Here is a 23944-nt window from a genome sequence, read left to right as displayed (position 1 = left end):
CATGATGGTCGCGTTGCCTAGCCAATATATGACACTATTTGTTTGAGAATTACAGGGAAGTAAAATACTCACAGTTGGTATTCAGAATATAAGTTATGGTGAGGGTGGGTTAAGTGTTTGGTGAAACGTGTTGAGTAGTAATCAGGACTTGAGAAATATTGTATAAATAAAGGCTAGGATAGTTACTCAAACCAGTGTCTCGTTTTGCTCAAATATTGTCGGCTGTAAGCATTCACAAAAGTACCCTAAAAAAGTGTAGTCTATCCGAGCATAGAAACGCAATAACGACAACAATAATATAAATCTGAAATGTTAAAATAATATACCTATGAAGTTTACGTGTAAAGACAAACAAGAAACAAAGGGATTTGAAAGATTTATGTAGAAGGAAAGTCAATTGTGGAAGATAATTATAGCATTAGGTTGTGTAGCTAGCACGCGAGCCTCTGGCCTGGCAGGGAAGGAGCGGCCCGAGTATTGATCAGTGCGGCAGGAGTCGGCAGTGAGGAAGAGGCCAGCCAGGATGGCGGACAACAACACTCTCTACAGAAACATTGCTGAGCGTGATGACAGCTTCAAGAAGTATTTATGGAACTCTGAAAAGAAAGAGTTCCTGGGCCGCACGGGGACCTCATGGAGTGAGTATTGAGCGGGAGTTTGTATCGATTTAGGTTAATGGTGGCGCGGGCCCCTGAGGCGAGGGAGGGCCAGAGGTGTGGCGCCGGGGCCCAGACTGGCCAGGGGTGGCATGATGCAGGTGGTGTTATTACCTGAGGGGTGAGGCATGCGCTGGTGAGTGGTGGTGGTGGGGGGGAGGTGCCGCAGGTGGGGGGGGGAGGTGCCGCAGCAGCAGGAGGGGTCAGGTCACGGCAGTGTGGTCTAGTAGGTCTTGTCACCATGGAGGCGGCGACCAGGACAGGCAGCGGCTCTATGCCGGCCAGCAGAGTAATTTTAAGAAGTTCATTTGGAATTCTGAGACGAGTCAGTTTCTGGGGCGGACGGCGGGGTCCTGGCGTGAGTATTGTGCCTCTGGTAGTGTTGCTAGTATGTCACTCTTGTTGGGTATTGTCCACTGACTGGGGTGAAAGTTGGTGGTGATCGTTGAGTATTGTGTGATGTGTGGGGGGGTTGGTCGCGTAGTCGTGTGATGTGGGGTTGGTCGCGTAGTCATGTGTGATGTGGGGTTGGTCGCGTAGTCATGTGTGATGTGTGGGGTTGGGTCGCGTAGTCGTGTGTGATGTGTGGGGTTGGTCGCGTAGTCGTGTGTGATGTGTGGGGTTGGTCGCGTAGTCATGTGTGATGTGTGGGGTTGGTCGTGTCATGTGTGGGGTTGGTCGCGTAGTCATGTGTGGGGTTGGTCGCGTAGTCATGTGTGGGGTTGGTCGCGTAGTCATGTGTGGGGTTGGTCGCGTAGTCATGTGTGGGGTTGGTCGCGTAGTCATGTGTGGGGTTGGTCGCGTAGTGATGTGTGGGGTTGGTCGTGTGTGTCGGGGTTAGTCGTGTGTGTGTTTACCGTGAATTTATCGTCTATCCCGGGGTGAAGGGCACGTTGAGGTCGCTTAACTAACCAGTCGAGAGTTCGATAGCTCATTTTTATTTTTAACTCGAGCCACTAAACTTTTAAAGTATTTCCACAGCGTCGTTATAGTTTGACACCAGGGCCAGGATAAAATTGTCATCGTCGCATGTGCCTTCCATGTTGTCATTGCGTAGTATGCCACCAAATATTAATGAAGGATGGCGAGAGCTTGGTGGAGCACGTGAGGATGGGTCGGACCCTCTGGGGTGGGCGGGTGGGTCAAGGCGCGATCTAGTAGACTGCACCACCATGTAGGCTCCTGTGGATGTGTTCGATATATCGCATTAACGTGATCTGTGTAATTGTTACTTTCAGCTGGTAAATGAAGACAGGCACCAGTTTGATTTCACTAGATTCCACGTGCAAATTTATCCAATTTATTTTTGGGACTCGTTCGTTACCGATCTTTTAACCCCCCCCCCCATGCTAGCTTGGGCAACCCCCCCCCCCCATGCTAGCTTGGGCAACCCCCCCCCCCTCTTCTGCCCCCTTCCCCCACACCAGGGCACCCGTAATCCTTGTCCAACCCTTTGAACTTGCCAACTTGCCAGGCTCCCCCCCCCCCCCTCCGCACCCATAGTGGACTAGATAAAATTAAGGGTCTTGTCAAATACCTATTTATCTTGTTTGTTTGAAATAACAGAACTCTTGTTACTTAGGATGTGAATATTGTGAATTCTGGTTTGATCCTGCAAGTGGGACGTCACTGGCAAGGATGAGGATGTGGTGGTAGGGGACAGGAGGACTGGCAGTCCTGTGGTTAGACCATGTTAAATGTGGTCCTGTTTGTAAGCATGTATTGTACTGCCAATATTTGTTCTAATAAGGGTCAGGAAGAGGAATCATCCCTGTTAAATCTTGATATTTTTTGCCAATTGTGTTGTCAGTTTGAGCCGTTACATCTTAAAATTAGTATTCTGGGTGTCGGGCTCGGGTACAGCAAGGTCTCGCCAAAGCCTCTCCCTAAAAATCTGTAATATGATGCAGCAACTGACAGGTGTAGTGATAATGAGAAATTGACAATGAGCCTGCTGAATCTTTTGCTCTAGTGGTGGTTGTAGCCCAAACGTTTGAAAACTAAGTAGGTTGTAAAAACTGTCTAGTTCTTTACTGTATTGTATATTAATAGGTGTATGTAAACGGTAATTCTGAAAGGTTGGCTGGGTCCAGAACAGCATCAAAGTCTTTTCTGTATCCATTTCTTAATGCTAATTTTATGTAAAGATGTATAGTGTGTAGTATACAATTATACCCAACATTTAGGAGGAAGTTTAATTGCTACACGTGCTATTTTGTCCAAATTTTTCGTGTTCAAGTTAAAATGCTTGGTATTCTCTGCATTTTTCATTTTGGCTGTATAATATATTTAATGCCATGTTCATATCCCAGCTCCTTGTATTCCTTCAGTGCTGTAGTCATCTTGACTTAGCACAATTACTTGGACAGGATAGTACAGTGAAGCTTAATTTTTTTTTTTTTTTTTTAGATCCTAGATTAAAGTGGTTGGGCACCATTCCTTCCTGCCATTCTTGTATTCTCGACTCTTGTCCACATGTCCTTTCCATGTGCTAGTTATGCAGGTTTAGCATTTTCTTGTAATTTTTTTCTGGCTTGGTGCTTTCTCATACTTAGTTTGCCTTCAATAGTATAAAACCAGTTAGTAGTCTTGATGTTGAATACTACATTTATTTTAAACTGTTAGATTAAAATAAATGTAGACTGTTAAGACTTACCAGTTGATCAGTTAAGTGTTCGATTGTTGCACGTTTTGCTAAATATTGATTGCAAGTGCAGTTTTTGGTCCGATTGTTCTTAGACGATCAGTCTCGTCTAGGATTAAGTGTTCTGTGGTCTAATATCTAAATAGTAAATGATTTTAACAGATCTTGCAAATTGTTGCCAGTGGCAACTGTAATATGTACATCTTTAATTTCTTTAAATTTGAGGGCCATGGCCTGCTGCATTTTAGCTACTGGCCTATGTGACATGGATTGAAGTTGTATTTAATACAATTGTATACAGTACTTACGTTAACCTCAGATTCAAAGTTCAAGTTTTGTCATTTTGCCCATAATGCACAAGGTAAACTGCATATTGCTGCTCCTGCATAAATCTTTCTCCCAGGGAACTTTATACAAGCATGCCCAACCACTTGGGCTGGACGGTGTATGGTCTCGCTTCATGCTGGTCGGCGTTGAATCCCCGACTGTCGGTGATTGGGCACCATTCCTTCCCCCGTCCCATCTCAAATCCTTATTGTGATCCTTTCCAAGTGCTATATAGTTGTAATGGCTTGGTGCTTTCTCCTTATAGTTCCCCCTTTATGCAAGCATTTGTGATGGTCATACAATTTAGTGTTTTACAGAGACCTTTTGTTTTGAGCAGTACCTTAGTCCCACTCAAGTGGAATATGGCCTGCTGCCAAAGGAAAGGAAAGCCTGCCTATGGCAAAGGAAAGATTAGTAATAAGGTCACTGTAATTAGTTGTCAAATTCTCCTTTAAAAATTGAGACTACAGAGTATTTAATATTTTACAGTAGCTTTGTAGTGTACAATATCCTTTTATGACTTTGATGCAACTGAAGTTTGTGGTGATAAAGGTGTGTGAATTGAGAATCTATAAAATGTAAAATTGTTTACAATTAATTAATCTTAAGTGATGCATAAGCTAACTGTGCACTGCTCACCAATGTGTGTGGCTAATAATACTGGATAAATTTTATTTATAAAAGTACATTTGTAATGTGATAAATGTAGTGCAGTGTAGGTGCACTTGTTAATTTATACAAAGCCATAATGTGCAGATAATTTCCGAACCTTAGGATTGTGGATGCAGATCCACGAGGTGCCACGCTCGGTACGGGACTTGGAGGCTGAATCACTGATTCACTGAAAGAGGCTGAAACCACTGGGGTAAAGCTTCCTTGGCTGGGTTCCTCTTAGTGTACACGTGTAAGACACATGTCTCCACTAGCTGGACACTGGTGTGGCACACCTCCCATGACCTCATTCTCTTACAAGTGGGACACTGCCATGAGGACCAATCCTTTTTTCATTTGACACCAGTGCTTACCAAGCAGTGACCACCTTACCTGCCTGGGACTACTGTAATGTCCTCAACACCACTTGCTAACTTCATGTAATTAATAAGATAGTAGGTAGTTGGCCAAAATATTCCTAATGCACTTTAATGTCTTTAAATAACATTCAAATCTAGAGTATGGACCAAACCTGTACCACATAATCAATAGTTTAGAGATTTATTCAGAACTTGTATTGGATTTGGTATCTTTTTCTTTTTCTCCTTACATGGGTGGGTACTGGAACTGACTCCTGATTACTGATAACATGCTGAGAGCTAATGGTAAGCCTTACCCATTTTTCCCTAGAATTCAACCGGCTAATTGGCTTAACAACCAAGCACCCAATTACTGCTTGGTGAACCAACAGCTTAAGGATTGATGTATAGTCAATGCTCCCTGGCCAGGACCCAAACCCCACTTACTGTGTGTAAAGTGAACTGTGCAGTATTTGTGCTTACAGTAAATAAAGCAGTCAGGAGAGTTAAGGCTGTTACGATTATATAGGGCTTAAAAGGTATGACAGGACCGTGCAGGGATGGGGGACCCAGCCACAGTGCAGGGATGGGGGACCCAGCCACAGTGCAGCGATGGGGGACCCGGCCGCAGTGCAGGGATGGGGGACCCGGCCGCAGTGCAGGGATGGGGGACCCGGCCGCAGTGCAGGGATGGGGGACCCGGCCGCAGTGCAGGGATGGGGGACCCGGCCGCAGTGCAGGAATGGGGGACCCGGCCGCAGTGCAGGAATGGGGGACCCGGCCGCAGTGCAGGGATGGGGGACCCGGCCGCAGTGCAGGGATGGGGGGACCCGGCCGCAGTGCAGGGATGGGGGACCCAGGCCGCAGTGCAGGGATGGGGGGACCCGGCCAGCAGTGCAGGGATGGGGGGACCCGGCCGCAGTGCAGGGATGGGGGGACCCGGCCAGCAGTGCAGGGATGGGGGGACCCAGCCGCAGTGCAGGGATGGGGGGACCCAGGCCAGCAGTGCAGGGATGGGGGGACCCAGCCAGCAGTGCAGGGATGGGGGGACCCGGCCACAGTGCAGGGATGGGGGACCCGGCCGCAGTGCAGGGATGGGGGGACCCGGCCACAGTGCAGGGATGGGGGACCCGGCCGCAGTGCAGGGATGGGGGGACCCGGCCGCAGTGCAGGGATGGGGGGACCCGGCCACAGTGCAGGGATGGGGGACCCGGCCGCAGTGCAGGGATGGGGGACCCGGCCGCAGTGCAGGGATGGGGGACCCGGCCGCAGTGCAGGGATGGGGGGACCCGGCCGCAGTGCAGGGATGGGGGGACCCGGCCGCAGTGCAGGGATGGGGGGACCCGGCCGCAGTGCAGGGATGGGGGGACCCGGCCGCAGTGCAGGGATGGGGGGACCCGGCCGCAGTGCAGGGATGGGGGGACCCGGCCGCAGTGCAGGGATGGGGGGACCCGGCCGCAGTGCAGGGATGGGGGGACCCAGCCACAGTGCAGGGATGGGGGGACCCGGCTGCAGTGCAGGGATGGGGGGGACCCAGCCACAGTGCAGGGATGGGGGGACCCGGCCGCAGTGCAGGGATGGGGGGACCCGGCCGCAGTGCAGGGATGGGGGGACCCGGCCACAGTGCAGGGATGGGGGGACCCAGCCACAGTGCAGGGATGGGGGGACCCAGCCACAGTGCAGGGATGGGGGGACCCAGGCCGCAGTGCAGGGATGGGGGGACCCAGCCTACAGTGCAGGGATGGGGGGACCTTTTCATTCCTGCATCAAATTCTCTACAGCATATGGAAGTTGCGTTGATATTGGTGTGCTGTGCCAGTGTGTTAAAGATTATGGTCTTTAGTATTGACATTTGCCACCAAGAAGGGTCGTCAGATTTCCCTGTACCTGGTAGTGCCACTCTTGGACTTGATACCATTTGTCGTTGCAATAATGTATTTTTGGCATTTTACATATACGCTGTTCTTGTTTGGTTTGTGTCCAGGTGCTGAGTTATATTTACAAACTTGACTTCATATATACTGAAAGGTTGCACAAAATATTTGCATTAGTGAAAGGATATAAATTTAAATTTAGGGTTAATAGAAGGGTATGATTTAAGGTGGATTATAACCAGCTAACCCGCTGAAGATTTGGAGTGCTGAATATGTAGTGGTTTTCTCACCCGAAGTGTACAGCTGTAGGCATCTAAAAGTGCAAGACCAACCGGGCTGTGGTGGCTATGTGGGCTTGCAGGGCCGCTCTAAGCAACAGCCTGGTGGACCAAACTCCTACAAGTCAAGCCTGGCCTCGGGCCGGGCTTGGGGAGCAGAACTACTCCCAGAACCCCGTCAAGCAGGCAGCAAGCAGGCAGCACATTAATGTATAATGGCTGATGCATTTTAGAATTGTAAATATTTCATTAACTATAATATTAACGAGGCTGATAGCATTGAAGTTGGTGTAGATCTAGCCAGGGGACAGGTTGGGGTAATAGTATTTTATTAGCAATAATTGTTTAAATTGATTTTAACGTATTTGATTAAACGTTACCTCGGATTAATGAGCTGGTACAGTGGTAAGTTGTGTAATTGTCTTTGGTAAGTTGTCATTGTGCCTAGGGACAGGAAGCCAGTGTGTATTTATACACTTGGGCTTAAGTCGAGGCGTCTCCCCCCCTCCCCCTGTAGGTGGAATTACTGACCCCGCCCAGGGATGCAACCCCCACAACAAGCTAACTCCTGAGTACTTAGTCAGTACATCACCCAAGTACTCCTGAGTACTTAAATAATTGGGCGCATTTCCTATCACCGACGGGAGACATCTCCCGTCACGCAGGGTGCAGTCGCACCTCCACAAGATCTCCAGTATCATCTATTGATACTGGAAATGGCTCAAAAGGGCCACCACTTATGGGCTATTCATGCCCGAGCCACCTTTTGGGTGGCTTAATCTTTCTCTCTCTCTTTCCTATCACCTGTCCTGCTGGGGATTCGAACCCGAAATTGTCGATTGTGCGTAGAGAACAAACCCGACTGTACTACGGGGGGCCCTAATTGACCCAAGTTACCTGGCACATTGGCAGGGCTCTGTAATAAAATTAAAATACTGTAGAAATCATTTAACACAAGAAATTAAATGCTTTAAATAGTAGGCTAATTTGTAAATGCTGGCTTATTTGGGGAGTTTTGTAGCATCAAAATCTAAAAGTTGTAGTGAAATAAGTTTTGTCAAAGCCGTGAAATCCTGGCCAAGTAAGGTAAGATTAGAGGAAGAGGACTTGCGTTAATGGCCATTACAATTAGGGGGAAGGTTTCCGTTGTGGTGTTGGCTATTGTGCACCCATTATAAGGTACAACAATACAAGTGAAGCTGTGTACCAAGGGTGGGGCTGCTCCGGCTGCTCAGGTTACCGGCTCCGGGTCACCATATTGATGAATCCACAGTGGGCGCCTCCTGCAGCTCGCCCCCCCCCCTTCCCCTGTAGTGACTCCCCCTTCCTCCCACCCCATCCACTCAGACATGCAACCACATTAATTAAATTGTGCCAGTGTGAGCGAGTTGGAATAAGACTTGTCCATCCCGGGGAGCCGGTCGGCCGAGCGGACAGCACGCTGGTTTGTGATCCTGGGTTCGATCCCAGGCGCCGGCGAGAAACAATAGGCAGTTTCTTTCACTCTATGCCCGTTACCTAGCAGTAAAATACGTACCTGGGTGTTAGTCAGCTGTCACGGGCTGCTTCCTGGGGGTGGAGGCCTGGTCGAGGACCGGGCCGCGGGGACACTTTAAAGCTCCGAAATCATCTCAAGAAGATATCCCTCCCTCTATGGCCAGCGTTATTGTATGTGCAGCCCCCGTGTCCATCATGGTGGGGGGGGGGGAGGTCAGACCTAAGTCTACATTTAAATTCCTTTTCCGCTTTTTTAAGACACAATTTAAAAAAGAATAAAGTGAACAACTTTACCTGACACAGATGGAAATGTTAAACAATACATAAGTGGCATAAATGACTGCTGTTTGTGTGTGGCGTCCAAAGAAAGAGCCTCATACACAACAGTATCACAACACTGAACTAAATAAAAGCCAGTAAAATTTGAGTAACATTACCTTTACATTTCTAATTGGCTCACCTTTAAAGATTTAAGTGATTAAGTACTAATCCAACGTACTTTATCACGGTAGACAGACAATGTTAGACTGCAGGTGCCTGGCACTCGTGTGGTTGTCACTTAACTGAAGTGGTTTTAATTTTTAAGTTTTGCTCCGAGGGGCGAGTTTATTTAGCTCGCCACTCTTCCTGTGAGTAGACACCGCCATAGCAGCATGTACAACACTCCCCAATAGGAAGAAAACCCGCTGGGTTCATCCTGTCACTTGTACCCAGACGCAGTTGGGACTTGCTTAACTGTCTCAAATGCACAGCTCCTTAAACAAGATGATTAACATAGTGGTGTCATTGGATGAGCCGTCAGTGACGGGCACTGAACTACAGTAAAATGGCGGCAATTTTCTCACTTAGAAAGCTCGTCATAGTAGCTTCAATTATTTGACCTTAATTCTTAGGTCTGCTTTGTGCCTTGAAAGCTAGCCATGGTCATCTATTCCAGCTTGGTGCTCTATGCCACTGTTGTGGTCTTCATTCACTCAAGTGTTGAAATTTCCTCTGGTTATTTGGGAAATACTGAATATATTGCAATATATAATTTAGGTATATTTTTGAATGTGTGAATGTTTGCTGGTTGTGGTGAGTGGTTGTGGTGACCTCGGGAGTCGTGACCAAGGGTGTTGTGGTGTTATGCATACTGTGAACATGTTGACGGGAGGCTGGTGGTGCTTCTTGTATGTGTTTGTGCAACTCTGGTATGAGTAATGTTGCTTCTGTGACTTGCAAGTTTTCATTGAAGGTTTCAACATTTGTAGTTTATATCGTCGTGTATCAAACGTCGAAATTTGAGTAACATTCAAATGTTACTTAGTTTGCACAGTGCCTTAAATGTCCTCTTAAGCAGTCACAAATAGTAGCAGTTGTTTACATTGGGGAAGTACATAATGTTGACCTTTGTAATGTTTAAGGTGGGGGGGGGGGGGGGTGTACTTTCACTGACCGACCACAAAAGGTCGCTGTCCGTATTGGCTGACAACTTCACTCCAGCCCTCGACCTGTTTATATTTTCCTACTGTAATTGTCGGTACTGTTTCGCGTTAAGGGGTGTGCAGACAGTCGGTCTTTACCGTTATTTTTTAAAATCAGGTTATTATATTGAGTTATTATTTACAGGTTGAATGATTCAAATGCATTTTACAGGCGGTTAAAATATAATCATAATGTACATAACAAATAATTTTGTCAAAGGAAGGAAAGTTTGGGAAGGTTTCTTGGCTAGCCTTGAGACTAGCAGTGTGTTGGTTGTCTCCTCGTGGGGGGGGATTGTCGCACGAGTGGAACACTCCTCCCCCCCCTTCCTGTCTCATCCCCCATGTATTCTTTATTCCTACCTCCGTCATCTTACGGGCTATTCATGCCCGTGCCACCTCTTGGGTGGCTTAATCTTAATCTCCGTCATTACCCGTCTCTGACCTACTCCATCCTACCCCCGCATCCTTGTCTTCCTCTCCTCTCTCGCAGCTGGAACAGCAATAGTGGGAAAGATGTATACAATAATTAGTAGAGTAGAGGCTTCAGATGTTGTGGTACAGCTGTTGTATTGACAATGTTGTACGGGTTTGGTGTGGTAGGCTGGGATGGAACTAGTGTTATTAGTCATGGCAGCAGTGGTACTTGTGGATGGTACTGGCACACGGGCCACTATTGGCAAGTATGCTTGGTCCAGGGTGGGGGGCCTGGGACCAGGTTACCATACCTATGGCTTCGTGGTTATTAAAGTTCCTGATTTTGGTCCAGGAATCTCTTGGTAAACTGTGATAAACATGAAGGATTGAATACGGTATAATCCAGTCTATACGTAAACAATTGGGAGGAACATGGCTTCTCTAGTTTGAGTTTGATACAAGCGGAGATGAGCAAGATGGGGAAATCCGATGTGAAGTCTGTGGTGGGCCAGTCTTGTAAGCCTAGGGCTGGGGGGGGATGTCTGTGGTAATGTAAATGTTCCCTGAAGCTTGGGAGATAATTATCTTCATGGGCAAGTGTTCATTAGAACGTGTTAATGTACAAGATTTTGTGGTGTGTCGCATAGCCAAACTGATATTGGACAAAAACACTGCAGTTTACACATGGACGGTGTTATTGATCGGCGGTTGCTGCCGTAGCTTTGGTGTGTAGCCGCCAGCGACGGAAATACTACTAAGGCCACAAATAACCGGGATACGTTGTGGTGCGGGGCCGTCTGCTCCCCCCGTAACTGACGACGCACAGGTGGGAGCTGGCGTCACTACACCTCCACTCTCACCCTGCTCCTGTAACACCCACACAACTGGTCACCTTCTTGTAGGGGGGGGGGGGGGCAAGAGTACAACTGGCCACCTTGTTGTAGGGGGGGTGGGGGCAAGAGTACAACTGGCCACCTTGTTGTAGGGGGGGGGGTGGCAAGAGTACAACTGGCCACCTTGTTGTAGGGGGGGGGGTGGGGGCAAGAGTACAACTGGCCACCTTGTGTGGGGGGGGGGCAAGAGTACAACTGGCCACCTTGTGTGGGGGGGGGCAAGAGTACAACTGGCCACCTTGTTGTAGGGGGGGGGGGTGGGGGCAAGAGTACAACTGGCCACCTTGTGTGGGGGGGGGGCAAGAGTACAACTGGCCACCTTGTGTGGGGGGGCAAGAGTACAACTGGCCACCTTGTTGTAGGGGGGGGTGGGGGCAAGAGTACAACTGGCCACCTTGTTGTAGGGGGGGGCAAGAGTACAACTGGCCACCTTGTTGTAGGGGGGGGGCAAGAGTACAACTGGCCACCTTGTTGTAGGGGGGGGGGGTGGCAAGAGTACAACTGGCCACCTTGTTGTAGGGGGGGGTGGGGGCAAGAGTACAACTGGCCACCTTGTTGTAGGGGGGGGGGCAGAGTACAACTGGCCACCTTGTTGTGGGGGGGGGGCAAGAGTACAACTGGCCACCTTGTTGTGGGGGGGGGGGCAAGAGTACAACTGGCCACCTTGTTGTAGGGGGGGGGGGCAAGAGTACAACTGGCCACCTTGTTGTAGGGGGGGGGGCAAGAGTACAACTGGCCACCTTGTTGTAGGGGGGGGCAAGAGTACAACTGGCCACCTTGTTGTAGGGGGGGGCAAGAGTACAACTGGCCACCTTGTGTGTGTGGGGGGGCCAAGAGTACAACTGGCCACCTTGTTGTAGGGGGGGGGCAAGAGTACAACTGGCCACCTTGTTGTAGGGGGGGGCAAGAGTACAACTGGCCACCTTGTTGTAGGGGGGGGCAAGAGTACAACTGGCCACCTTGTGTGTGTGGGGGGGCCAAGAGTACAACTGGCCACCTTGTTGTAGGGGGGGGGGCAAGAGTACAACTGGCCACCTTGTTGTAGGGGGGGGCAAGAGTACAACTGGCCACCTTGTTGTAGGGAGGGGGGCAAGAGTACAACTGGCCACCTTGTTGTAGGGGGGGGGCAAGAGTACAACTGGCCACCTTGTGTGGGGGGGGCAAGAGTACAACTGGCCACCTTGTGTGGGGGGGGGGCAAGAGTACAACTGGCCACCTTGTTGTGGGGGGGGGGGCAAGAGTACAACTGGCCACCTTGTAGGGGGGGGCAAGAGTACAACTGGCCACCTTGTTGTGGGGGGGGGGCAAGAGTACTACTGGCCACCTTGTTGTGGGGGGGGGGCAAGAGTACAACTGGCCACCTTGTTGTGGGGGGGGGGCAAGAGTACAACTGGCCACCTTGTTGTGGGGGGGGGCAAGAGTACAACTGGCCACCTTGTTGTGGGGGGGGGGGGGAAGAGTACAACTGGCCACCTTGTTGTGGGGGGGGGGGGCAAGAGTACAACTGGCCACCTTGTAGGGGGGGGGGGCAAGAGTACACCTGGCCACCTTGTTGTGGGGGGGGGGGGGGCAAGAGTACAACTGGCCACCTTGTTGTGGGGGGGGGGGCAAGAGTACAACTGGCCACCTTGTTGTGGGGGGGGCAAGAGTACAACTGGCCACCTTGTAGGGGGGGGGCAAGAGTACAACTGGCCACCTTGTTGTGGGGGGGGGGGGCAAGAGTAAAACTGGCCACCTTGTTGTATGGGGGGAGGGGTCAAGAGTACAACTGGCCACCTTGTTGTAGGGGGGGGGGCAAGAGTACAACTGGCCACCTTGTTGTAGGGGGGGGGCAAGAGTAAAACTGGCCACCTTGTTGTGGGGGGGGGGGGCAAGAGTACAACTGGCCACCTTGTTGTAGGGGGGGGGCAAGAGTACAACTGGCCACCTTGTTGTAGGGGGGGGGCAAGAGTACAACTGGCCACCTTGTTGTAGGGGGGGCAAGAGTAAAACTGGCCACCTTGTTGTGGGGGGGGGGGACAAGAGTACAACTGGCCACCTTGTTGTATGGGGGAGGGGTCAAGAGTACAACTGGCCACCTTGTTGTGGGGGGGGGGCAAGAGTACAACTGGCCACCTTGTTGTAGGGGGGGGGGGCAAGAGTACAACTGGCCACCTTGTTGTGGGGGGGCAAGAGTACAACTGGCCACCTTGTTGTATGGGGGAGGGGTCAAAAGTACAACTGGCCACCTTGTTGTGGGGGGGGGGGGGCAAGAGTACAACTGGCCACCTTGTAGGGAGGGGGCAAGAGTACAACTGGCCACCTTGTTGTAGGGGGGGCAAGAGTACAACAGGCCACCTTGTAGGGGGGGGGGGCAAGAGTATAACTGGACACCTTGTTGTAGGGGGGGGCAAGAGTACAACTGGCCACCTTGTAGGGGGGGGCCAAGAGTATAACTGGACACCTTGTTGTAGGGGGGGGGGGCAAGAGTACAACTGGCCACCTTGTGTGTGGTTGCCGGGGGGGGGGGGGCAAGAGCCAGACTGCAACTAGCGACATTGTGGTGGTTGTGGTGTGTGGGGGGGGGGAAAGTGAGGTGAAAGTGACCATTGATTGTGTTGACTGGCGTGTGGTGGTTGGTTGGAACTTGCTTGGGAACTGGAGAGCAAGCACACTGTCGCAGCGTCAAGGGCTTTGTTTATGATATAAGGTCCAGCACAGCCGAGGTCCACCCTGCCCAAGGTCCGTGAGATTACTGCAGAGAACGGGCACTGCCGCGCTCTGGGATGGTCATGAGCCTACACAGGCCCTGCCTGTAGCGGCACCTGACAGCTGAGGGAACAGCGCTTCGGATTCGTAGTCCTGAGGTTCTGGGTTCAATCCCCTGTTGAGGCGGAAAGAAATGGGCAGTTTACCCTGATGCTCCTGTTTACCTAGCAGTAAATAGGTACCTGGGAGTTAGACGGCTGCTACGGGCTGCTTCCTGGGGGGTATGTAACAAAAAGGCCTGGTAGAGGACCGGGCCGCGGGGACGCTAAGCCCCGAAATCATCTCAAGATAACCTCTGTGATTGACTCTACACCAACCGTCATATAATTTGAGGGCTGGAACTTGTTTTAAGATGGAAACAGCTTTTCTATTTTAAAATTTTCGTGTAAAATATGCACACAGTTTCTTACGCGTTGAAGACATTAAAAGATGAAGTAAAGCAGGTGGTGACCAAACTTTTAGGTTGATGGAACCTCTCTTAAGGTTCTTCACTTGCCAACATAACGTGTAATAATTTATTCTTAAGATTTTGTACAAGTTTGTGGTTGAGCTTGCGAGCAGCATAGATGAGCAGCCTTGCTACTACAAGTGTGGGTGCACAGCTGGCACGTGTAGGTGGAGGTAGTGCACGGGTTGGGAGTAGCCGTGCCAGCGTACAGGAAGAGGGTGGGAAGCTAGCAAGTGTTTACTGCCATGGTTCCCCTGCCCCAAGAAACTGTTTCATACACAATGGCCAGGTTAGTAAACTGCTTGCTTGTGGAGGAATTACAATTTAGAAATTTATAGAAGCTAATCTTGTAGGCTGGTCGCTTTTTTTTTTTTTTTTTTTTAGTAATTTTTAAATTTGGTTGTTATTAAGGCCAGACGGTGTACAGAATATTGCCGAGCGTTGCAATGTATTTTCTCAAGGGTGTTGTGATGCCACAAGGTGTTGCGGGGAGGGGGTGTGGGGCCAGACCAGGTGTAGGGGTGGTGCGTGTGTGTGAATGTTGCTGTAGTTAGCTGGGTTGGTGTCGCTGGCCACCACCCCTCTGGCCACGCTCTCTGTAAACACTAAGATGCCGGCTACACAGTTCCCTCCTTGCTTGTCGTCAACCATATTTTCTTGTATTTTGCTTTGTGGTTGCTGTTTGGCTACTTTAACATTAGTGTGGTCCTGGATTGTGCTCTATTTATTGTTGAACAGGTTTTGCTGGTGTGTGTATTTCATGTGGCTATGGGATATTGGTTGTGGCAAGCTGTTAGTTCTAGCTTTACTCTGTAATATTGTTAGTCTTTTTTAATCTCATGCTATAGCATTGATAATGGATGCCCCCCCTCCCTAGGGAATTCTTATCAGGACATCCACCAGCATAAATTATCTTGGATCAACTCTTACACAATCTGAGTGACGTTATCACTAACCCGGCTTGAGGCACTCTTATCACTTGCCCCGGAACACTTGCTAAGTTCCAGTAGCTAGGCCTAGTTGGAAGTACTACCACCCACCTCAATGTCACACCAACTTTGATATCAAAGTTCTTCAAGGGGTCAAAGATAAGGGAATTAGGAGTGCCGAGCCTAGACTACATGTAACACTTGGAAGGGTTAAGAGGCTCGAGTTATCCGTCACACTATTTACCGCATTACTGTGGAATTAACCGGACAATGTCTTAAGTGATCAAAATAATGTAACTTGTTTAGAGACGGGGGTGGAAGTTGGTGTTGTGGGGCTGTCAGTACGCCGTCGGCACATAATGCTGTAAAACCCAATGCTGTAAAACCCTCTTGTGTTTAACCATATTTGTATGTTTACCTGGTCTATAAATTTTCACAGGTATTTACATGAACTTTACAAATGGTCGGTAGACGCGCAAATGCTTCTTAATGTTGATAAATACAAGATCTTGCATACGGAGCATAGGTTCACATCACAACTACCAAACATTACCTTGAAGCAGTGTGAAGAAAAAGGACCTTGAAGTCAGAATCCACCAATCATTGAAAGTTTCACAACACGTAGGAACTGCAGTTAAAAAAGGCAAAGCAAACCCTTGGAGGAATAGTCAATCAAACCTCATAAAGTAGGTGTCTTCATACACACCTGCTTTGGAGAAAATTTAATACCGGGCTAGAAAATTATTCTTATGGTAGGAACAGTTGAGGGCCACAGGACTAGCAACACTGCAGATCACATGACAGGGCTGATCTGATCATAACTTTAAAATACTGAACAATTTCGTAGATATTGATCCCAGACCACTTTAAAAGGTCAAATGGTTCAAAACCATTGTTCAGAAGGAACAATGGTTTCCAACTCAACAAGCCCCAGTGGTAGAGAAGGTGCTTGTCCACCCATAAACCCATGGCCGTGTATGCCAAAACGCTGCTGCAATTAAAGCCAAAGCTCTATAAAATCGTCAGGACAAATGGGGGGGGGGGTCACCTTTTACAAGCCACCGGCTTCCTGTTCACAAAGGCCACGTGAGATAATGGCCCTCGGGTAAATTTATGTAAATTCTCAGGTATTCTATCAGTTGATAACTACTTCAGTACCACAAATATTCACATCAAATTAACTAGTTTCTCTTAAATCTATTAAACTACTCGTGGTCTCTACTCCCTGTATTTCTGTCGGTTAATTTAAATAATTAGTCAAGTGGTATGTTCTTGACACTGGGTGCCACCTCAGTGCCGACTACTCGGTGATGGTGTTGGAAATAAACTTCGTGTGTATTTCAGATAGTTTTGGTCGTATGGGGGGGGGTGTCAGAACACTATCTCGTAGGCCTAAGACTGACCACGGTGAAAATATACCATTTTTTACTTGGTTAACCCGTGGTGTTAGTGGGATAATTGGCCATAAAACCTGTCTCTCTTTAAGAGGATGTTAAAGCTTGGTCTAAAGGTAAGATTTGTGGTGGTGTTTCCTTGCGTGTGTGCCTTCAGTTGTGGCCCCGCCTTCCCTTGTCCAGGCTGCTGTGACGGGAAGACTGGCAGCACCCACCACACCTTCATTGTATCCCTGGTCACGCTCCTCAGGCTAGCCTACACGATGTGGCCTTCACTAGTCCCTACAACCTCTACTCTTATCTTTCTATCCCAGTTTCCTTGAGTTGCTTCCTATAGTCAATCATCCACTCCTTACCCACCCGGCAGCTCCCTCCGCGGCGTGGATGGGGTGGGGGTCCACCCACCCGGCAGCTCCCTTGGGGAGGGGGTCCACCCACCCGGCAGCTCCCTCCGCGGCGTGGATGGGGTGGGGGTCCACCCACCCGGCAGCTCCCTCCGCGGCGTGGATGGGTGGGGGGTCCACCCACCCGGCAGCTCCCTCCGCGGCGTGGATGGGAGGGGGTGTGCGTGCACCTGCGCCATCTCCTCCAGGGATGATGTCCCTGGCCTTGCAAGGGTAGCTGGCGCTCCCGGTTGTATTCTGCTTCCCACTGAACATTATTTCCGTATGGCTGCTATCACTGCTACACCACCAGCCGTACATTCACACCAGTTGTTAATGATGCTTGTTAAATTGTTGAACTCGTACAGTATTTAGTACTTGTTTTTGTTAATTACATATTGTAATTCAAATGGACTCGCTAGCACATTGCTGATTGATTGTTTACGACAGCGGCAGATGGTTAGTATTCATACTACTACTACTACTGCTGCTGCTCAGTATTCACATTAATGTCTGCTCAGTATTCACATTGATGTCTGCTCAGTATTCACACTGTTAGCTAGATATATTGCTAATTACCGTACTGACATTAAAAAACAACCTACTGGCATAGTTACCCTAGTCACTAAATCACCGATGCTTTAGGGTTTTACTAAGTCAGTCTCACTCTTAGATCCTTTAAGATATACCAATTTTGTTAGTTTTATTTTTGGTTTGGCGGTTACAGTAAAAGTATTTACTGAAGTTTTGTGTGTAGTAACCGTGTTAATGGGTGCTTGTGTATTCTGGCCGTGTGGTTGATGGTTGTCGAGGACCCTCCATCTCTGTAAGGCTTGGCTTGACACTGTTATCGTCCCCCCCCCTCCCGTCCCTCCCAGGCTCACATCTCTTAGTGTATCTGGCGGCTGTTGTCGATGGCTGGCAACTTTAAATGTAGATTTTGTTGTAATATTGAATGTTAAGTTGGCTGGTTGGTGGGGAGTAGATTGCCATCCCTGTAGTTTCTTCAGTCATATTACCATTAACAGCGGCTTATTATGTGTGGAACATGTACGTGGCATTGTCCATAGTTGGGACTTAAAAATATTCAGTCGTTGGATTTGCGTACAAAGTTGACTCCTGCTTCACCTATCTTTCCATTTCCTTCCATCCCTAACAATCTTTTTAGTACCCTCCTTCTCTTCCTCTTATTGTCTCCTCCCATTTCCTGCAGTTGTGATGTGACCGTCCAGTGACAGACAGTCAGTCAGTCAGTGAGGGCAGGTAGTGGTGGTGCGGACAACAGAGCAGTGCCAGCTGTCTGGCGTCTTGGCTACTAACCTTTACACTATTGCATGTGGGGCCTTGATCCCTCAAGTTCAGGTAAAGGTCTTCCCTACCCCCTCCCCCACAGTCAAGCACTCAATCTCCCAGACACTGAATTGGGCTCTTCTACTTGAATATGGTTGCTCTTTGTGAGTAGGAGCTGGCGGCAGGCCTAGAAGGAAAACGACAAAGGATAGTAGCTTTCTACCTGTGACGTCTCCTTAGTCCTTGGAATTGTGTACACAACAATTAACCGCTTGTATAATGAACGTGTTGCTGCAGTTGTTGAGCTTGTTGCCTCAACTAGTATGAGTTGTATATTTTTGCTGCTAATGAGGTAGTGAAAATTGCTTTGTCATCCTCTTATCCTGTCTTCGGCTCTTCAGTGGCTAGCTTAAATACTTCAGTTCAAAGGACTTCATCGACGTTTGCTTGGCGGTCTAGTTTTAGGTCAAGAATACGGCGTTTTCATAACCAGTTCTGGTATGACTGGGACACCTTACTGGGCGTTTCAGAAGGCGGATACAACTTGGGATCCCAGTTGTTACCTTGGGCTAGTCACAGGACGTGACGTATCTTGAAGGGATCTTGGGCGTCGGGAGGTTTGGGGGAGCTTTCTTGACCGTCGCGACGGGTTGGGGGGGAGGGGGAGAGGGAGAGGGGCAGGTGTCTTAGGCGTCAGAGGACGTGAGGGAGGGGGGGGGGGCAGCTGTCCCCGAGTGGTTGAGTCGGAACAGTTACTGGCATTTGGTAGGTTTATATTAGTAGCGTTCTAATGTTAATTATTGGAAAGGTTACCCATAATATTTGTAAAGAAGTTGCGCCGTATAACCGGATAAAGATTTTGGGATCACGACTTGGGAGCTCGAGGTAAAATTTCTTGAAGGCCCAAAAGAACTTGATCGCATTTGGGTTTGTCGACTTTCACCGTCTTTGAGGAGAGGTGGTGTTCTTCAGCAGCAACGGTCGTGCTTGCCGGGTTGCACTTTATTGAAGGTCAATTTCCACTGTAAAATGGCGGAGGTTACGGTCACTGGGCCATGATAAAGGTCGTTCTGGAGACCAATTAGCAGGACAGATATGGCTTAATTCATTTTCATTTTCTTTAAACAAAATAATACACATTTGGTTTTTTGGAAGACGTTCGAAATGTATTTCAGTAACGTAATGGTGGTCAATGCGTTCAGGCTGCCTGACATTTAGGTACAGCGAACTCGGGATGAATTGTATATTTTGACGGCGTCGGTAGTTATTTAGAGCATAAATTATTTGCCCAACCTCACTAATGTGTGCTATCAGATAGAATTTATAAGCAAAATTCTAAGTATTACGTTATAATTGAAGTGTATAAAATGGTGCAGTAGTCCGTGACCGCTGTAGTCAGAGGCTGTCACTTGGGACGAGTTGTTGGCTTGGCCAGGCCTGCTGACCTTAGTTATGCCGGCCGTCACCACCAGGAGAGTGTTGTGTGCGTGCACCACCCTCATCTTGCTATACACTCACACTAACGTGATGCAGCCAGGAGAAAATCAGTAGGATCCGCGACGAGGATTCGAACCTATGCGCTGGGTATTCCCTGGCACACGCCCCAGACTCTCCTCTTCCCAAGTGGTGCAGCCACTTGGACTGGATGGTAGAGCGACGGTCTACCTTCATGTAGGTCGGCGTTCAAGTGGTTGGACACAGTCCCATCCCAAATCCTTATCCTGACCCCTTCAGGGTGCTGTATAGTCGCAATGGCTTTGAGCTTTCCCCCCGATAATTGCCTCCCAGGTGTTAGGGTAAAGTAGGTGCTAGGGTATGATCACTTAAGAGGCAGGTATCTGTAATTAAAATCTGGGCCCTCGGGGTACTCTGTGCTAATGAGACTTGTTAATGTGTTCGTCACCAAGGAACCACAGGAATGTTAACTCGACATTCGCATAAACCTGAAATTTTTCCTACAAATGCACACTTAAAATTCCTGCAGTTGGCGCATGCTAGTATTGATGCACCCGATCACTCATCACTACTTGGTTAGGTCAGTGGCATGCTAGTGTAGCTTGGGGGGGGGGGGGAGGGGGGGAGAGAAAGTGTAACTGTTGCTCAACAGTCTACACTTTAAAGACACTTGGGGCCTATCTTAATAGGTTCTGATGTTTGATGTTGGTAACGCGTGTAACGGTACAGACAGTATTCTCGTGAACGGGGTGGTTGATGGGCTTGGAGGTATTGTGGTATCGATTGGGGGAGGGTTACCTTGAGGTGATTTCGGGGTTTAGCGACCCCGCGGCCCGACCTGGCCTCCTCGTTGCTGGACTGGTCAACCAGGCTGTTGGACGCGGCTGCTCGCAGCCTGACGTACGAGTCACAGCCTGGTTGATAGGTAACCTTGAGAGGCGTTTGTCAAGTTCTCTTGAACACTGAGGGGTCGGCCAGTTATGACACCTTATGTGTAGTGGAAGCGTGTTGAACAGTCTAGGACCTCTGATGTTAGTTCTGAGTACCTGTTGCACCTCTGCTCTTCAACGGGGGTATTCTGCACATCCTGCCATGCCTTCTGGTCTCATGTGATGTTTTTTTCTGTGTAGGTTTTGGACCAGCCCCTCTAGTATTTTCCATGTGGAAATTACTCTCTCCCGCCTGCGCTTAAGAGAATACAAATTTAGGCTATCAGTCGGTCCCAATAGTTTAGATGTTTTACTGAGTAGATTCTAGTACTAAAGGATCTCGGCACGCTCTTCAGGTCAGCAATTTCTCCAGCTTTGAAAGGGGCTGTAGTATTTCTCTTAGGCGCACTAGCGTCTTGAAAAAGTATCATCGGTATAGCATCTCTAGTGTGAAAGGTTCTTCTTATCCAACCTGTCATTTTTCTTGTTGTCACGGCTACTTTATTGTGTTCTTTAAAGGTAAGGTCTTCCGACATGAGTACACCCAAATCCTTTACATTCTTTTCGTTCAATGTTATGATTTGACTGCGTTTTGAACGTGGTTTCAATTTTTATATTTTCAATTTTTCCGTAGCACATGAGCTGGAACTTCGTTAAACGCCATATTATTTTCTGTAGCCCATAAAAAGACCTGATTTACGTCTGATTGGAGGTTTGCTGTGTCCTCTGTTCTAAAAAATCCTAGTGTCATCTGCAAAGGATGATACAGTACTATAGGTTGTCCTTGTTTATGTCCGCTATGAGGATGAAAAAAAGTACTGGAGCAAGCACAGTACTCCGGGGGACAGCTCTTCACGGTTGATGGACCGGATTTTATTTGACTACACATTGGGTTCTATTAGTCAGGAAATTGTAGATCCATCTGCCTATTTTTTCGGTAATTCCTTTTGAACTCATTTTATGTGAAATAACAGGGTGGAAGAGATTTATAGGTATTTTTGTTAATTAAGCTGGTGTGCGCATGCTCTGTAAACTAGCCGGTAATGTACACAATGTGTGAGGAGGATGGTCTACCATTTGTCATCGACGGCGGCATAATCAATACATTTCTGCCCCGCCTCTCGAGTAGTCGCGTTGCTCTCGTCTGAGGCCAATTCCATTGGAGTAGATTTCCATGTTTGAACCTAGTGCGCTGTATGGACATGCCTTGAATGTGCCGTGTAAAGCCTTTAGTAGTTAATCTCCCAGCCAGACGAGTGCACGTTTAATTTGGATGTTTTTTGTTAATTACCATTTGAAAATATTTTGTGAATAGGTGAGACGTAGAGTACGTTAGGTGGAGGTTGTTCAGTTGTATGTGCCCATGATGGTAATAGTGGCATGTTCTCTACTTCATATTACTGCAGCAGTGGTGGCAGCTGCAGTCCCTGGCTGCAGGAAGAGTTAGATGGACTTAAACAGCAATATCCTGTGGCTTGTATTGAAGTGTGCCAGTTTGTTCTGTACGGTTTAATATCTAGGCTCTTAAAAGACTCGAAGATGTACTTTATAATTGTAAATGTTGCATTGTCCACATTACTGTACGACTTTTAAGCCGTATTGAAAACTTTAAATTCGCCTGGGTTGAAAACACGTTTCGGCTTGACGTAAGAATTTGTCGAATTTGAGTACCGAGACTTTGATACAAGAATTTCTCCGTTTGTATGACTAACGACAGCCCTGAAACGTTGAATAATTATAATTTAGATAAGGCAAAGGAATTTCTTGCATCATGAACTACTATTAATTGGTGCTCGCCTGTTAGTTATGACATCACATTTGCTCACAACTGTGGTTGACGTGTCTTGGTGACGTCACAGGGGCTGCGCTCTGGTTGGCGCTCGTCTCCTGACGTCAAAGATTTGGGCCACACTGGGTTTAGCAGATTGTGACGTCACGGATGGGCGCTACTGTGGTTGGCGGTACTGTGGTTGGTGCGAGGCTTCGTCTAGCTCAGCTGTTGGCGCAGTGTTGCCAGCGACGGCACTGTTTTATGCATGGAAAAGTTCAAGAATTGTTGAACTCCCATTTTCGAGTTGGCATTTTATTTTTGTGCAAAATGTTTGGCAGATCTAAGCTTTTTGTTGGTGCTAGCCTGCTATAGGTGGGCAGAGCGTGTGTGCAAGATATGGCATCGTTCACATTTGATTATTTAGATAGGTATTATTGTATTTGTAGTAATATAGGGAAAAACTAGACTTGACTTTTATATAATTAGAAAAGTTATTTTTTTATACTTTTAATCGTATGTACTTTATCAACATATCGAAAACACTTTAAACTACTATGCTTTCTGCTCCTTCCTCCCTGCTAAAATCTTAATCTTAATGCGAACGTATAATAGGCTACATGTGTAATTTATTTATTGTGTCCATCATATGGGTCGTGTGTCTTGGATGTTGACGCAAAGTTAGGGATTTGTCGGATGTTAACATCTTGAGGTTATCTTGAGATGATTTCGGGGCTTTTTTTTTTTTTGTCCCCGCGGCCCGGTCTTCGACCAGGCCTCCACCCCCAGGAAGCAGCCCGTGACAGCTGACTAACACCCAGGTACCTATTTTACTGCTAGGTAACAGGGGCATAGGGTGAAAGAAACTGCACATTGTTTTTCGCCGGCGCCCGGGATCGAACCACGGACCACAGGATCACAAGTCCAGCGTGCTGTCCGCTCGGCCGACCGGCTTCCAAAATCCCAAAAAACATTGGTAAACATTTTTCCCCCAATGTTTATTACTTTATTTAAATACTTTATTACTTTTCAAATAAGATAAATGGTTGTGTGCGGGGAGATTTAGACTGCCGTAGACCTGCCTAGCCTAGCCTAGCCAATATTATGAGTTGAGTAAAGTTAGTGTGGTAGAGAGAGGCTAGGAGAGTAGCAACCCCCCAGCTCTACCTCTGCCTTTCTCCACCCTCCCGGCTGGCTGGCTCCCTCTTCAACATGCACCTTGGGACCGCCGCCACGCTCCTCTCCTCCGGTTCAAACTAGATGTGTGTGTGTTCGCGCTCTTGTACGTGCTTGCGAATTATTCTGCCAGTTCGTGTCCCCGCCCCGTGGAGGTTCGCGTCACCCCCCCCCCCAACACCCGTGGAGGTTCGTCCCCCCCCCCCAACTCGTGTACTTCCAAAGAAGTGTTGCTCAAGACATCAGCTGACGTGTAGGAGACATTGTGAGTCATGCCGCGGTCGCTGCAACATTTTCCTAGTTGACGTCCTGTGATAGTCTGGCGTTTACAGTCTGGGATAAATTAATAAACTTTTGAAACTGAC

The 23944-nt window shown here is 48.4% G+C and overlaps 1 protein-coding gene across 2 annotated transcripts in view; it reads left to right on the top strand.

The window, feature by feature from the left end:
- The first annotated feature begins 449 nt into the window (after positions 1-449).
- nrv3 (nervana 3) overlaps positions 450-23944 on the top strand; it is a 43406-nt gene continuing 19911 nt past the window's right edge. Inside the window, exon 1 of one of the 2 annotated variants that reach the window (XM_045743037.2) lies at positions 450-638. In XM_045743037.2, coding sequence (XP_045598993.1) covers positions 524-638 — 115 coding nt within the window. In that variant the 5' untranslated portion in view covers positions 450-523. Of the gene's footprint in view, positions 639-878; positions 1015-23944 lie in introns of those variants that run through there. The other variant, XM_045743038.2, reaches the window with a different exon arrangement.

The sequence above is a fragment of the Procambarus clarkii genome, chromosome 31 (genome assembly GCF_040958095.1).
Source record: "Procambarus clarkii isolate CNS0578487 chromosome 31, FALCON_Pclarkii_2.0, whole genome shotgun sequence".
NCBI classification, from domain to species: domain Eukaryota; kingdom Metazoa; phylum Arthropoda; class Malacostraca; order Decapoda; family Cambaridae; genus Procambarus; species Procambarus clarkii.
Note: the sequence above shows the minus strand (reverse complement) of the source record. Positions and strands in the feature narration are given on the sequence as shown.